Source organism: Archocentrus centrarchus, chromosome 13, assembly GCF_007364275.1.
Source record: "Archocentrus centrarchus isolate MPI-CPG fArcCen1 chromosome 13, fArcCen1, whole genome shotgun sequence".
NCBI lineage: Eukaryota > Metazoa > Chordata > Actinopteri > Cichliformes > Cichlidae > Archocentrus > Archocentrus centrarchus.
The window spans coordinates 4861689-4876856 of NC_044358.1; the positions used below are offsets into that span (position 1 = coordinate 4861689).

The window sequence follows — 15168 nt, forward strand, 5'->3', positions numbered from 1 at the left end:
CTTCACCTACACAGTACTATTCAGTGCTGTCGCTTCAAGATTACCCCTACTCCATTTTTCTTCCTAGCCTACACCATAGTAGAACAGTTTGAATCCACCTCCAATGCTCCTGGCCTTGATTCTCTTCCATCTGGTCTCCTTCCAGAGGTGGCAAAAGTACATACAGACAAGCGCTTGTGTTAAAAATACTTCAGTAAAAGTTGAAGTACTGGTTCAACTTCTTTACTTAAGTAAAGTAAAGAAAGTATAGGCTCTGAAACATACTCAAAGTAAGAAAGTAAAAGTAGCAGGCTGTATAAATGTTAAATTCATTGAATGAATCTCAGCATCAGCAGCTTTGATTCAAACTCATCTCTACTACACTGATGTAACCTGTAACAATGACCATGAACACAGCCTCTGTGCACCAGTCCAACACAGAGCTTTACTATAAATACAGTACAGCAAGCTGACCTGTATATCATGCACTAAACTGCAGTATTTTCATACAATCTTTGAATAACACAAAGTCAGCATACTTCAGTTTGTTTTGCAGTCCTTCCCTTTAAATCTAACCTCTCTTCTTCCTTTCCTGTCCTCTTTCTTACATCTTTCTCCATCTCTGAGTGAGCTTCTCTCTTTCTTTTCTCTCCCTGAAAAACAGCAGCTCTTCTTTTAGCTCGCAGACACACGGTGTGACAAACTGCACACACTTTGTATGTTTGCTGGTATTTGTTGAGCATTTAGAAACGTTGAATTTAAAATTACCTTCCACGCGTTACTCCCTTTATTTTCACTCTGTTTTCAGTAGCACGACCACAACTTACAGACATCAGTACAACCCACTGTAACCCCTGATTATAGCACTATAAATGATACATAAAGTGCATGGTTTTACCTCTTCAATCTGTTTGTATGTGATAAGCCTCAGTGATGGAGGATACTCCAGTAGGTTTGTCTCTTATGTGTTATTTTTCCTCCATTAAGGCTCAGATGTCTTGATGTTTGAAGGCACAGTGACCGTAAATAAAAACTTCTCTCACACGTGTTAAACCTAAATTAATGAGTCTGTTTTGAAAATGTAAAGAGTAGAAAGTACAGACATTTGTGTAAAAATGTAGGGAGTAAAAGTAAAAAGTAGTGAGAAAAATAAATACTCAAGTAAAGTACAGATACCTGAAAAATCTACTTAAGTACAGTAGCAAAGTATTTGTACTTTGTTACTTCCCACCTCTGTCTCCGGCACACATACATGTATCTACCTTCCTTCTCTCCATGATATCAGCCAGCTCTCCCCCTTTCCCAATCATAGTCCCTACGTTTAAAGTCCCTTCTCTCACCTCCACACTCCTGCCTTTGCTTCTCTCTTGCTGCCTCCTAACATTCCTCCCCCTCTCCTCTTCCTTTGTCTTTGGCTAACAGCTAACACTGGCACCCTCCTGTCAAACAACACTGTAGGAGGTGGGTGTTATCAACCCGGACCCCGACCTATCCAATATGGATCTCTCATTCTTTATGACCTGCATATTTGATTTAACCAAGATTTTACGCTGGGTGGCCTGATGCAACTCTCCCCATTTATCTGGGCTTGGGACCAGCGCAAGGAGTACTTTGGCTTGTGCCCCCACTGTAATTTGATTATCTGTTCACATTTTTGTTTTTCTCTTGTTTTAATTCTTTTATCCTGTTTTTTTTTTTAATAACCAAACAGAATTAAAATTAAGCACATAAGAAAGAAAACTAGCACAATAGCAACCTTCCCACATATTGTAAACTAATTAAACTTACCAAATCAGCATTTTAAATAAATTTACAAGTCATTGATGACTTAGAGAACAACTTAATCTCCTTGATCTAAGTGTAGCTAACTCACAATTTTAAGTCAGCAGGGATAATTTCCATTTTTTAATCAAACTCTAGTATTTCTGTAATCATACAGCATATAGGCTGAAATCCAGCTTCAGATCCCTCCACCCACAATTAAAAATGACTTCCCAGTAGTGCACCAGGCAGGCTGTAGTTACTCTGTATGAACAGAAGGGGGAGTAGGTTGACCGCGCTTTGGTTATACAGTATTGACGCTCCAGAGCTGGACTGGGAGCAGTCTGCTATCACAAGCTTGAAAGTCAGCCTGTTTCTGTTCCCTACAAGCCGAGCTGCACCCATTAACAAGGCACCAACGGGGTTCCGTTTGCAGTATTGGAAAGCAGTGAGTATCTGTTCTTATTATGTATGTGCTTCTAGTGAGAAGGCATATTTATTGTTAAGACAGCTGTGCTGAGCCGGACAGGCAGTCAGTGGTCCTGACTGGATGATTTTCACAGGATCCCAGTATGCTGCTCCAGGATTTGCTTCACCAAAATGAGGGCAGAGAACTAAGGCTGTGACCTGAGCCAATTATGCTAGTTAGCTAGCAGAATGGCTCAATGAAAAGTAAAAAATAAAACAGTAAAACTAGAAAATATGTAACCTTGTGCTTTTGTTGCGTTTTTATTTGGAATGGCATAAAAACAGAAATATTGATTATTAGGTAATCTTCCATCCATGTACCAAATAGTAGCTCGGCTAGCTAATGTAGCTGAGAAGCTACACCTATTTTAGCCCTGTCATGCTTTTTGTCCCCGACTTCACGCTTAATGAAGAGTGCGGCTGACAAATGCAGCTTTGTGCGCGTTAGTCTTCAAGTATTAGTGTCGATTTAACCTCAGCAGCTAAGTGGATAAACAGAAGATAACTTAAAACTCTTGAGACGTTTAGCGTTTTAGCGTGCTCTAACCAGTCCTACTGTTAGTACAGAAGCTGTCCATTTACTTTAGCGACACATAGCAGGAGGTAATAACTGGAACGGGATGTTTAGGAAACCTTTGATGTTCTAGCAAATTGGTTTGTAGATACTCTGCTGACAAACACTATGTGTGAAGCAGCAGATCTGACCACAGGACTTTTACTGAGTGGTTATAAAGAGTTGTGATGCTTGCAGCACTAATCTGTGACACCTTTCCGTAAACGACCACCTCAGGACTGAGTTGACAGTTTAGGCGCTTGTCATTCACAAATGAGGTTTTCAGAACAGCTGAATGACATTTCTTCCTGGAAGTCCGGATTAATCCTAACAGGAGAAATCCCTGCCAACTCTTCCCTATTCCCCAGTTAAAGTAGGAAGTGTTTTCTTTTGTTGTAAAGAGGAGTCTCTGTGTGTCACCCAGCAGCTAATGAGCACCAGGCTGGCTCATGTGGATGTGCCTGCCTGCCTGTTTCAGCTGGTTGCTGGTCTCTCCTTTATTTTTGAGGCGTTGGAGAGACCCAGTTAAAGGAGACAATGTCTTTTGGTCTTGCCGAGCTTCTCCAATAAGCCGCTGTAATGTAAGAATGCTGGAGGTCTTTAGTGATGTAGATCTTTTTTCTTTGTTTTTCACAAGGCCATCTACACATATGTCCCAGGCCAATGACCATGTGTATGTTTGATGCCCGCTTTAAAAAAAAATCATTCATTATCATTTATATCATTCATTCATTTTTTTTACAGTCATCAAACTAGAGCTGGTCTATGCATTTTATAATAGTAATATCATATTATGTATTTTGAAACTCGTTTTGCAGATATATATTAGTTACACATTTTGTTACAGTAGCAAAAAGCCCATTAAATATGCAACAAGCTTATTAAGTCTTCATATTGTGTGCTTTTGACTACAAAAACATCCTAATACAGAAAATGCAGCTAAACCATTTGTTTCAGAAGCTGAGACTGGATAGGGTTGAGTTATTACTATGTCATACTATTTGTTTATACATTTGTAGTTACTCCTCTCTGGATGTGTGAGGCAAATTAGATGATGATGATGATGATTATGATTATTATTATAATAATTGTTGTTGTTGTTATTCATTTCTAAAATCAGTGACAAGAGACAATTTTCTTATCCTGACTGTTTCAGCTGTGTGAAAACATTAATCGTCATTCACTGTATCACAGATACAACAATGTCCAGCTGTGCACGCAGAGCAGTGACTGTAATATTTAGCATTTTGTGAATTTGACTCTCCCTCTCTCTCTTTTCCCTAAGGGATTCTTCCAAGTTGGGTCACAACAAACACAACTAACAGTTGGGAAAACTGAGTGAATTTAGTGTCACTATGTTTAATCTAAAGAAGAAGGAGAAGGAGAAGAAGGATAAAAAGGAGAGGATGTCTGCAGCAGAGCTGCGCAGTCTGGAGGAGATGAGCATGCGCCGTGGTTTCTTCAACCTAAAGAGGGAGGCGAAGCGGGAATCCAGGAACAAACTTGAGATCTCCAATCCCATTCCCATCAAAGTGGCCAGCAGCAATGAGCTCCCCCTCACTGACATTGAATCCGATGGCTTGAGTAACCGAAGCAGCATGATCCTAGATGACCAGCTGAGCACTGCCAGCTCTACTGATGACCTGAAAGGTGAGGGTGGAGGAGGACAGGATGGACAGCGCAGCTCAGTGCGCGATCGTGTTGCTCACTTTGGTTCACTTGCCAAGCAGAACTCCTCACAGATGATGAAACGCTTTTCATTTTCCCAGAAAAGCAAAGAGGAGAGCCCTTCAGAGGGATCCACCCCTTCAGGCCAGAATTCTGCTGCCCCGTCCCCGCAGGTGGAGAGCAAAGTTTTCAGCATGCTCCAGAAGCACAGCCTCAAGCAGCAGCCGGAAGCACAAACCACCAAAAAAGTCTGCATTCCCGAAGTCGTCGATAAGATCTTCCCTGCACAACTGCAGCTGCCAGCTGTAGTCGCTCCAAATGCTCCCGAAATCCGTGAACTGGAACTCCAGCGCCGTAACACTGGTGACTTTGGATTTTCTTTGCGTCGCACTACAATGCTAGACCGTAGCCCTGACGGTGGAGTGTACAGACGTGTGGTTCACTTTGCTGAGCCTGGTGCTGGCACCAAGGATCTCGCACTGGGCCTGGTGCCAGGCGACAGGCTGGTGGAGATAAATGGACGGAATGTGGAGAATAAGAGTCGGGATGAGATAGTTGAGATGATCCGTCAGTCAGGAGACACGGTGAGGCTGAAGGTGCAGCCAATCCCGGAGCTGAGTGAACTGAGCCGCTTCTGGCTGAGGAATACCGAGGGGCTGCGCCGGGAGGCCAGACTTGTAAGCACCTTTTCCACTTATATATACAAATAAAGTTCCATCTGTTTTTCACATGTTGGTTAAATATCTTTGAAACAAAAACTGCTAAAATCGAAGCCTATTAAAACATCCTAAAAAAATTATGGATCCCATTCTAGCACCGCACTGTTTCAGAGTCCATATTTTATGGCATGCATGCATTATGGGTGATCAACAGTGGCAAACAGCTTTGAGTCAGTTCTACATATTTTGAGTTCGAAAAGTCTCTTTTAAACATGATGTAAAAATGACAGAGTAACGGTCTCCATTGTCAAGATTGTACAGAGTGTGAGATGTACTGTGTGTGTGTGTGTGTGTGTGTGTTTCTGTCCTTACATACAGTACCAGTCAACAGTTTGGACACACTGTAAATCCTAATCCACCGCTCACTCTCGTATAGCTTATAAGTTAAATGCTTGTAAAAGGATGTAAAAGGATGTTGGGTGGCTGTAGCTCAGTAGGTAGAGCAGGTCACCTACTGATCGGAAGGTCAGCGGTTCGAATCCTGGCTACTCCGGGCTACATGCCAATGTATCCTTGGGCAAGATACTTAACCCCAAGTTGCTCTCCGACCGTTCTGTCGGAGTATGAATGTGAGTGAATGTTAGTTAATTAAAAAAGCACTTAGCTTCATAAAAATGGAAGTGCTTGTATGAATGGGAGTGCATGGGTGAATGCAAACAGGTTGTATAAGCGCTTTGAGTGCTCATACTGAGTAGAAAAGCGCTATATAAGAACTAGTCCATTTACCATTTACTTCATATTGATAAGTTGGTGTATTCAGCTGGAGATTAAAACATAGCAAAGATGTCTTCTTATATTTTCCCTTTTACATTTCAAAATGTCACTGTTGTTCCCTCTGATTTATGATTTGAGTCTCACTACAAAGTTTTTAAACAGAATTTAAACAGACTGCTTCAATCCTTTTTGTTTTCTTGACAAAAGAATTTTTAATGTCAGCCCTCCCAGAGTTAGTACAGTTTTTTTCACAGGAAGAAAGTCCTGGTTCTGAACTGTTTGTCTATAGTTTGTTCTTCCTGTTTTTGTATGGGTGTACCTTCAGTAGCCTCTAAGAAGCAGGTTAGCTGACCATCTGATCCTGAATTGTTTATACACCACTATATTTAATTATAAGTTTTTATTAATTTCTTGCGCTCCTCCACAGCATGTCTTTTGTCCTGTCTCTCTCCCCTCAGCCCAACCGGTCACAGCAGATGACTGCCCCTCCCTGAGCCTGGTTCTGCTGGAGGTTTCTTCCTGTTAAAAGGGAGTTTTTCCTTCCTACTGCCACCAAGTGCTGCTCATAGGGGGTTGTTTTGACTGTTGGTTTTTTATTGTAGGGTCTTTACTACCTTACAATATAAAGCGCCTCGAGGCGACTGTTTGTTGTGATTTGGTGCTATATAAATAAAATTGATTTGAGTTGAATTTTCAGTAAAGAAAGAGAAAGAGAGGTTGGGTTTGTTTTTATGGTGACTGTGGTAGACTGTCAAGCTGCTGCAAAGACTCTGAGGGTAGAGATTTGTGAAGGATATAAATCAGACTTAAAGCGGTGCTGGTAAATCCACATAACAATTTCACTGAAATATTTGTCTCTTTACTGCTTGATTTATCTGCACTAAACACACAATTTGTAGTAACAGCAATAACATCTGTCCCTCTGTCTGTTAAATGCCCAGTGACATGCATTGGCTGTTATCAGCTGGCAAAAGCAGGCAAAAACTCTGATCTTAGTGATGAGGGTATGGTGACGTGACTGATGTGCTTTGAGTTGAGCCTTAGGTAGGCACGGGCCTTCATTTCTGCTGCCAGCTCTTCTTTGATGTTTACCTCAAGTGTTGATAAATTTCAGCATCATGTATATTTCCACAGCACTGATTCCATCAGAGACTCATGTCTTTCTTATTGCTTTTTCCTTCACAGGATTCCTGTTTTCATTCACTAATTCTTTCCTGTGACATTTAAACTGCTGTTAGCATTTAAATTTTCCTGCACTAGTGTTTCACTTTAAAGGAGTTACAGTTGTTCATTGGGCATATGTGTGTTCTTTTCTAGTGGGCTTGTGGGCTAATTTGAAAGTCCACAACATATGCTAATAGTGACTGAACATAATGTTAATGAAACTTGTATATATGACATCCATGATTTATGAGTTGTATGTTGTCTACTGCAGCCTAGGTTGTTGGTACAACTGTTGCTTTTAGCTGTCATCATTTGCATAACAATTAAAAATAAATAAATTGTTGAATAGCGCTGAAATGATTAAATAAGTAAATGATGCAACATTTTGCCGTTTTTTTCCCCTTTTATGTGATTCTGCTCTATATTTGGATCTGCGATCAGTTTTAATAAGTACTTTGTGACTGATAGTATAACATTCAGTTTGTGCCATTTGTACAGACACCTGGCATTAACAGCATCTCAGTGTACCCCAGCAGGCTCAGTGTCCTGATCAGGGCGTACTTGGCAGCATCAGAGGACTTAGTTTGGCTTGGATTCAAGAGTCCTTGTGACACAGTCAGGCTGAAAGGGACTCTGATCCTCTACTCCCACAATGGAATTCATCTGCTCTGGGAGGCAGGGAGTGACTCTGTGCAGCCCATGTTGTCCTTCTCCAAACAGGAGAAAGAGGCAGTGATTGACTGAGGAGGTCTTTCTCCACTGTGGCTGTTAGCTGGGAAAATGCTGCTCTGAGTGTGATTGGATAAGGACTTGTGTCATGTGGGGAGCTGCTATAATTTCCGTGGAGCAAACAGGAAGTGCACACTTTGTTTCAAGTGTGTAGGCAGTGTTTGGTCAAGTGTGCACAACTGATTCCTGCAGCTGATTTGTATGTGCGTTAACCAGCAGGCCTGTCTGTGTCTCTCTGTTCGCTTTAATTGATATCACCAGCTGGGTTAAATCAAGACAAAGTTCAGCTTTAGCTGCATCTGCCAGGTCACACTCCCAGGTCCAACAGCAGCTGCTGGCTTTTCTAAATATTTTTAAACATCGTTGAAGCTAAGTTGTGATAAACCAGAGTTTGGATTTTACAAAGCACCATCATGTCTGTTTCAAATCATTCAGCATTATGTAAGCCCACCTAAAGCTGGTGCAAGGAGTCTTCAACACAAACATGAATACAGTAAGCAGACAGACAGGATGTCCTATTGTTTCAGCTGTGACCAGCATGGACGGAATATTAAAAACAAAACACTGAGATATCTTAAGAAAAGAAGCAACAAACGGCACAATCACAGCTATGTGTGTAAACTAAGGCCAGGTGCAGTAGCTGGGACAACTGATTCAAAGTTTCTGGTAGTTGTTTTCAAAATGAACTTTTCTGCTAGTTATTTTAAGCATTCACTGATGTTCCTAAATAACTCTGCTGTCTCTGCTGTCACATATAAATATTGCATTGGTAACACTGGTCCACAGAGAGACACATTGACCAGCCTGCCCAACCTTTTGAAGGGCTTCTATAATGATTTCCAGTAGCTGGAAATTATGGGGCCTCTGTTGGGCGTTCCCAGCACACCCTCACTATGTGTTTACGTGTGTCGGGTCTGTCCGGCATCCTCCCTCACTACCTGATCCAACACACCACCAGGTGGTGATTAGTTGACAGCTCTGTTCCTCTCTGGTAATTTTGTATTAATAATTTGTGGTGCATTTATATAAGTTGCTTTAAAGCATAATCAACTTAGACACCCATTCTTCTATCCTCCTCTTAACTGTTTATCCAGTGGGGTCTTAAGTTTTCAGTTATGTAATTGTTTTAGATTTAGGTCCTCGCGGTCACTGACCTGAGGCCCTGTCAGAACTTTAAACTGTATAAAATGACAGTTGTCTTCTGTTAAAAAGCACTTAGGAAGATGGTAAAATGTCAAGTTTGAGTTTTGGATGTGGACAAGTTCTTTAGTTCCATGTTCCATTCCTCATTTTTCCTCTCAAATCCAGATTCCCCCTAAAAACTGTTAGTGTTATTAATGATATAAGCAGATATTCAGTAGAAAGAATGCCTGAAATTGTCATACTTCTCATAAAAAGATAGCGTTCTGTGTGGATTGTTCCTCAGGAAGTTGGCGCCCTTCGTGTTTGGCATACTTTTATATAATGATTTCATATATCTTTCCAACCTCATTCATAACAAGCCCGTTAATTGGGATAAAATGCAGCATGGAAATGTTTAAATAAACCTGCTAACTAGTAAGTATTCTGCAGAGATGACATTAGCAGCAGGAATAAAGACTGAAGAGGTCTGGAAGAAGAAGCCTGGGTGGAGCGTGAGAGAGAGAGAGAGAGAGAGCAGAGGTTAAAGTAGCAAGAAGCCGTCTTTTCTTGTCTTAACAGGCTGACTAAAAGCAACGGGAAGCATGTCTTTCCCTTTAGGTCTCACTTTGGTATTTGTGGAATCTGTTTTAGAACAAATAGGCCACTTCCTGGCCCTATCCTCCCGAGATTCTCTTGTGGAGGAAGAGGAATGAGTTTGAGGATGAGGGTTGATAGAGGAGGGAAGGAACTTGATGGGTGTATATGTATAAGCACAAAGATAACTGTTTTCTGAGGTGTTCCTACAGTTGATAATTTATATGTGACTTGTTTGTACATTCTTATTCAACATGTTCTAAAAACCTTGAGTCCAGTATTATAGCCTCAGCATCAGTGACTAAGGCAGTGTTAAGACTGACAGTAGTTCTGTACAATTAATCTCAGTCACAGTCTGATCTGATCATCTGGTGACACTGTCACTCTAAAGAGACACTTTACCTTCATGTCACAGGTATATGGAAGCTATTCAAGGATAGATTTCTTCTGCAAGTTAAAGCAGGACCTTCATCGAATTACAGGAACCAAAATTGAACCGATTAAAATCTCAGACCACAGTCCAGTCACTCTGAAAGTTAATTTGGGACTACAGAATCAGTTTAAGCACTGGAGACTAAACATCTCATTATTAACAGATACTCAGGCCAAACAGGAAATACAAACAGCTTTATCTGAATATTTTGAGATAAATGATGATGATGCTATCTTTCTTGCAACTGTATGGGATACCTGTAAGGCCACATAGAAAGGAAAGATAATTTCTATAGGATCCAGACTTATAAAACAAATACTTAGAAAATATCAAGAATTGGAAACTGGAGTTAAAAAATTAGAAAAATAAAACTGAAGAGAAGATGCCTTAAAAACACTAAAAGATGCTAGACAAACACTAGATGAGGTACTAATATACAAGGCAGAATGAGCTCTTAGATATATTAATTTGAAAATGAAATGGGAAACAATGCTAGCAGGTTACTGGCCTTTCTACCTCGGAAAGGTCAACCTAACTGTATAGTTCCTGAAATCAGAAACCAATGTTGTTAAGAAAGTAATAATCCTATGCTGTTTGTAGGGATTGATCTAAGGGCTAGTATGTGTGCAGGGTGGCTGGTGCTGGAACAAAAAAACCAAAAACAAAATGCAGCTTGTCAGACTGTAAGTCTGGCTGGCACCTTGGCAATTGCAAGTGACCACTACAGCTACTAGGGTAGTGCAGAGCTTTGTCTTTGTCTTTAAAATATCCTTTAAAAAATTTTAAAGGCACAGCTCTGCACTGTCTTCTTCTTTAGGCTGCTGCCTTTAGGGGTTGCCACAACAGATCATCAGCTTTCCCTAACCCTAGCATTCTTCTGCCACACCAGCCCTCTGCATTTTCTCCTTCACTACATCCACGAATCTTCTGTAGTGCTCTTTCTTGGCATGAAGACGTACTGCTGCTCACTGATCGTTAACTCTCTTATTAACCTAGCTTCAGCAGCTCTTTTCCATAGCTTCATGGCTTGTTTTTGACAATCAGTACCAGCACACGTTTTCTTCATTCCTCGGCCATCCTCTCGCTCTCCAAGATTGTGTTAAACAATCTGGTCAAAAAGTCCACTGCCCTCTCTCTGTACCTCTACAGGTATGCCGTCTGGACCAGCCACCTTTCTACTCTTTATCGTTTTCATAGCTGCCCTCACTTCTTCTTTACTAATCTTCTGCATTTCCTGATTCACTAACTGTCCTCCATCTGCCGTCCTCTCTTTTTCGTTTTCTCATTCATCAGCTCCTAAAGTACTCCTTCCACCTTCTTTGCACATACTCTTCACTCAGTAGTACATTTCCATCTTTACCCTAACCTGCTGCACATCCTTTTCAGCTTGATCTGTCTTTCTGATACAAGTCCCTTCTCCTTCCTTATCATCCAGCCTTACAACTTCACCACAAGCCTTTTCCATTTCCTTTGCCACCTCTGCCTTTACTACATCTAACCTCTGAGTACTCCTGTCTACTTTCTTTATCTCCCTGGCTAGCCCACTTTTCCTTTACTAACCTCTTCCTTTGACTACTGCTATTACTAATACATTTTATTTGTGGACACCTTTCAAGACACTCAAGGTCACCTTACAGAGTAAAAATAAAATAATATAGAACAACAGAAAATTACATCCAGGATACCGGCAGCCAAATGCGCTAGTGTTCACCCTGGAGTGACTTTCCTATACTTCCTCATTTCACCACCAATTCTCCTTGTCGTCTTTCTGCTGTTCAGAAGATACATCAAACACCTCCTTGTCACCTCTGTTCCCTTCACCTACATGTCCATTGACATCTGCTCCAATTACCAATCTCTCCTCCTGGGGGCATTGTACCACTTCAACTAACTTACTCCAGAATTCTGTGGGGGAGATGCACTGACAACAACCTTCAATTTCCAACTTCAAACTCATGATCCTGTCTGACACTTTTCATACCCCTACTCCATTTCTTTTCCTATCTACACACCATGGTAGAACAGTTTGAATCCACCTCCAATGCTCCTGGTCTTGTTACCCTTCTACCTGGTGTCCTGCACGCACAATCGATCTATCTTCCTTCTCTCCATCATGTCAGCCAGCTCTCTCTCTACATTTAAAGTCTCTAGTCTCACCTGCTGCCTTTCCTTCTCTTTTGCTGCTTCCAAACATGCCTTCCCCCTTTCCACTTTGTTTGTCTTCAGCCAACAGTAACACAGTTTCCATCGGTACCCTGCTGGCCAGCAGCAAGAGTGGCAGCCATTGTTAACTCAGGCCTTGACCGATCCAGTATGGGAATGACATTCTCTATGATCTGCATGTTTGATTTAGCAAAGGTTTCACACTGGATTCTCATCCTGATGCAGCCCTTCTCATTTATCCGGAATTGGGACCGGCACTAGGAGTACACTGGTTTGTGGAACCCCTATAGCTGGGTTCCCCTGTGGGTGGATTTTTCAATTTAGAGATTGCAATTATTGTGATGGTGACTTGGAGGCCAAGGTGAGGACAATTGGTAGGAATGCATTTGTATTTATATAACCAATTTTCTCCAGATCTATTCCCTGACTGAAAAAATGCTCCAAATGTTCTCTGGAGACATTGTTAATGCTAATAATTTTGGTGCTAAAAAAAGAAGACCAAGTTTCTGACGAACTCAGTTATCCAGCTATTAGCAGGTGTGCAATGTGTGCACACCTGCGAGAGTTCTAGAAAAGTGGAGCATTAGCACACTGCCAGTGTCTATGTCTTGGTCCGATGCCACAGATTATTTGGCCTCTCACAGTGCTGACTGCTGCTGCCTGAAAACCACACTGTCAGCATTCTCCTTTTTCTCAACACTGACACAGTGACACAGCAGCATGGTCAAAACACATGAAAAAAGCCAGCTGAAAAACTTGACATGGATGTTTCCATGACAAGGCTGTTGTAGTTAACTAAAAGTAGATTAGAGTAGATTTTTTAGTTAACTAAAATCTAAATTTAAAACTAGACTAAAAACAATTAAAATTATCTGAAAGGACTTTTGGCACTTGGAAACTAACTAAAATAAAATAAATAAAATACAACTGTATGGTAAATGGACTGGTTCATATATAGCGCTTTTATGCTGAGCACTCAAACTGCTTTATGTCTTCATTTACCCATTCACACAAGCACTTTATTCTAGATCTGAGTGCTTTCTGTCTGCCATTCACACACATTCACACTCCAACGAATACATCAGAGAGAAACTTGGCGTTCAGTATCTTGCCCAAGAATACTTTGGCATGCAGACTGGAGTGGCCAGAAATTGAACCACCAACCTTCCAATTAGCAGATGACCTGCTTTACCTCTTGAACTACAGCCAACTATATAGGAAATATCCTTAGTTTTAGTATGTGTTGGTCAAATTTGTTATCACAACTTAACCTGATGAAGCTAACTGAAACTAAACAAAAACAAAAACTCAAAGTGAAATAAAAATAAAAACTAATTAGAAAATACAAAACTATAATAGCTCTGTTCAATGTTTATAGACTCTTCTCCCCTGAAACATGTGATTTGGGGAACTGATACCCCTCAACCCCCACCACACCCCTCCAAAAGCATTGCAACAGTGAGGCCAATCCCTTTGTTTTTGCTGTAGACTGAAAACATTTGGCTTTTATATCAAAAAAGTCAGTATGAGACAAAAGATAAACACCTCAGCTTTTATTTCCAGGTATTTACATCAGGATCTGATAAACACCTTTTGTCTGAGGCCACCCATTTTTCTTGTGAGGAAAAGTATTGGAACAGATAAAATGGATTAAAATGAATAAGACTTAATATTTAGTTGCAAACACTTTGCCTGCAATAACTGCATCAAACCTGTGACCCATTGACAGTACAAAAATTTTGCGTTCTTCTTTTGTGATGCTTTTCCAGGATTTCACTGCAGCCTCTTTCAGTTGTTGTTTGTTTTAAGAGGTTTCTCCCTTTAGTCTCCTCTTAGCAGGTAAAATCCATGCTCAGTAGTGTGGAGAACGTTCCACTTCCTGCCCCGATCATCTCCTTTGTAGTTTTGGCTCCTGTGTGTTTGTGGGTCATTATCTTGCTGCATGATGAAGGATTTCTCAATCAGTTTGATTGCATCTTTCTTTAAACTGACAAAATGTTTCTATAGACTACTGTTGCCATCATGCGTGATATCATCAATGAAGATTAATGAGCCCGTCCCAGAAGAAGCCATGCAAACCCAAGCCATGACATTATCTCCACTTTATCTCAACTTCAGCCTTTCCATTCCAGCCTGGCCTCCCTGTTCTTCTTGCTAATTAGTGGCTTGCATCTTCTGGTGAAGCTGGCAAGTCATTAATAATAGCCATATGAAATCATCTCGCGGGCCGAATATAATTATATCGCAGGCTAGATCTGGCCCACGGGCCTTGAGTTTGACACGTGCGCTCTATAGGGTTTACATTTGGAGATTGACTAGGCCAGTCTAAAACCTTCCACTTCCTGCCTCTGATGAACTCCTTTGTAGTTTTGGCTCCTGTGTGTTTGTGGGTCATTATCTTGCTGCAATGATGAAGGATCTCTGTCAGTTTGGTTGCATCTTTTTTTTAAATTGACAGACAAACTGTTTCTGTAGACTTCTGAGTTTATTGTACTGCTGCCATAATGCATGACGTTGTTAATGAAGATCAATGAGCCCGTCCCAGAAGAAGCCATGCCAGCCCAAGCCATGACATTACTTCCATTGTTTCACAGATGAGCTCATATGTTTGTGATCATGAGCAGATCCTCTCTTTCTCCAAACTTTAGCCTTTCCATCACATTGGTAAAGGTTCATCTTTGTCTCATCCGTCCATAAAACTTTGTCCCAGAATTTCTGAGGTTGTCTCTGTACTTCTTGGCAAATTCCAGCCTGGCCTTCCTGTTCTTCTTGATAAATAATGACTTGGATCTTCTGGTGAAGCCTCTGTCCTTTTTGTTCATGAAGTCTTCTGCCAACAGTGGGTTGTGATACCTTCACTCCTGCCCTCTTGGAGGCTGCTGCTGATGTCACTAACAGTTGTTTTAAGGTCTTTCTTTACAGCACTTAAAATGTTTCAGTCATTAACTGCGGTTGTTTTCCTCGGTCTACCTGTTCAGCATCTGTTACTTAGTACACCTGTGACAAACAAATGGTTGTACTGACTGTGGCCAATGTTGCTGAAATGGCTCTGATTGATTTTCCATCTTCTCTCAGCTTCACAATTGCTTGTTCTTCACCCA

The 15168-nt window shown here is 41.1% G+C and overlaps 1 protein-coding gene across 2 annotated transcripts in view; it reads left to right on the forward strand.

Annotated features, from left to right (window-relative positions):
- The first annotated feature begins 2065 nt into the window (after positions 1 to 2065).
- myo18ab (myosin XVIIIA b) overlaps positions 2066 to 15168 on the forward strand; it is a 172399-nt gene continuing 159296 nt past the window's right edge. For both annotated transcript variants that reach the window (XM_030743863.1, XM_030743862.1), the window contains exons 1-2: positions 2066 to 2188; positions 4047 to 5106. In XM_030743863.1, coding sequence (XP_030599723.1) covers positions 4117 to 5106 — 990 coding nt within the window. In that variant the 5' untranslated portion in view covers positions 2066 to 2188; positions 4047 to 4116. The remainder of the gene's footprint in view (positions 2189 to 4046; positions 5107 to 15168) is intronic.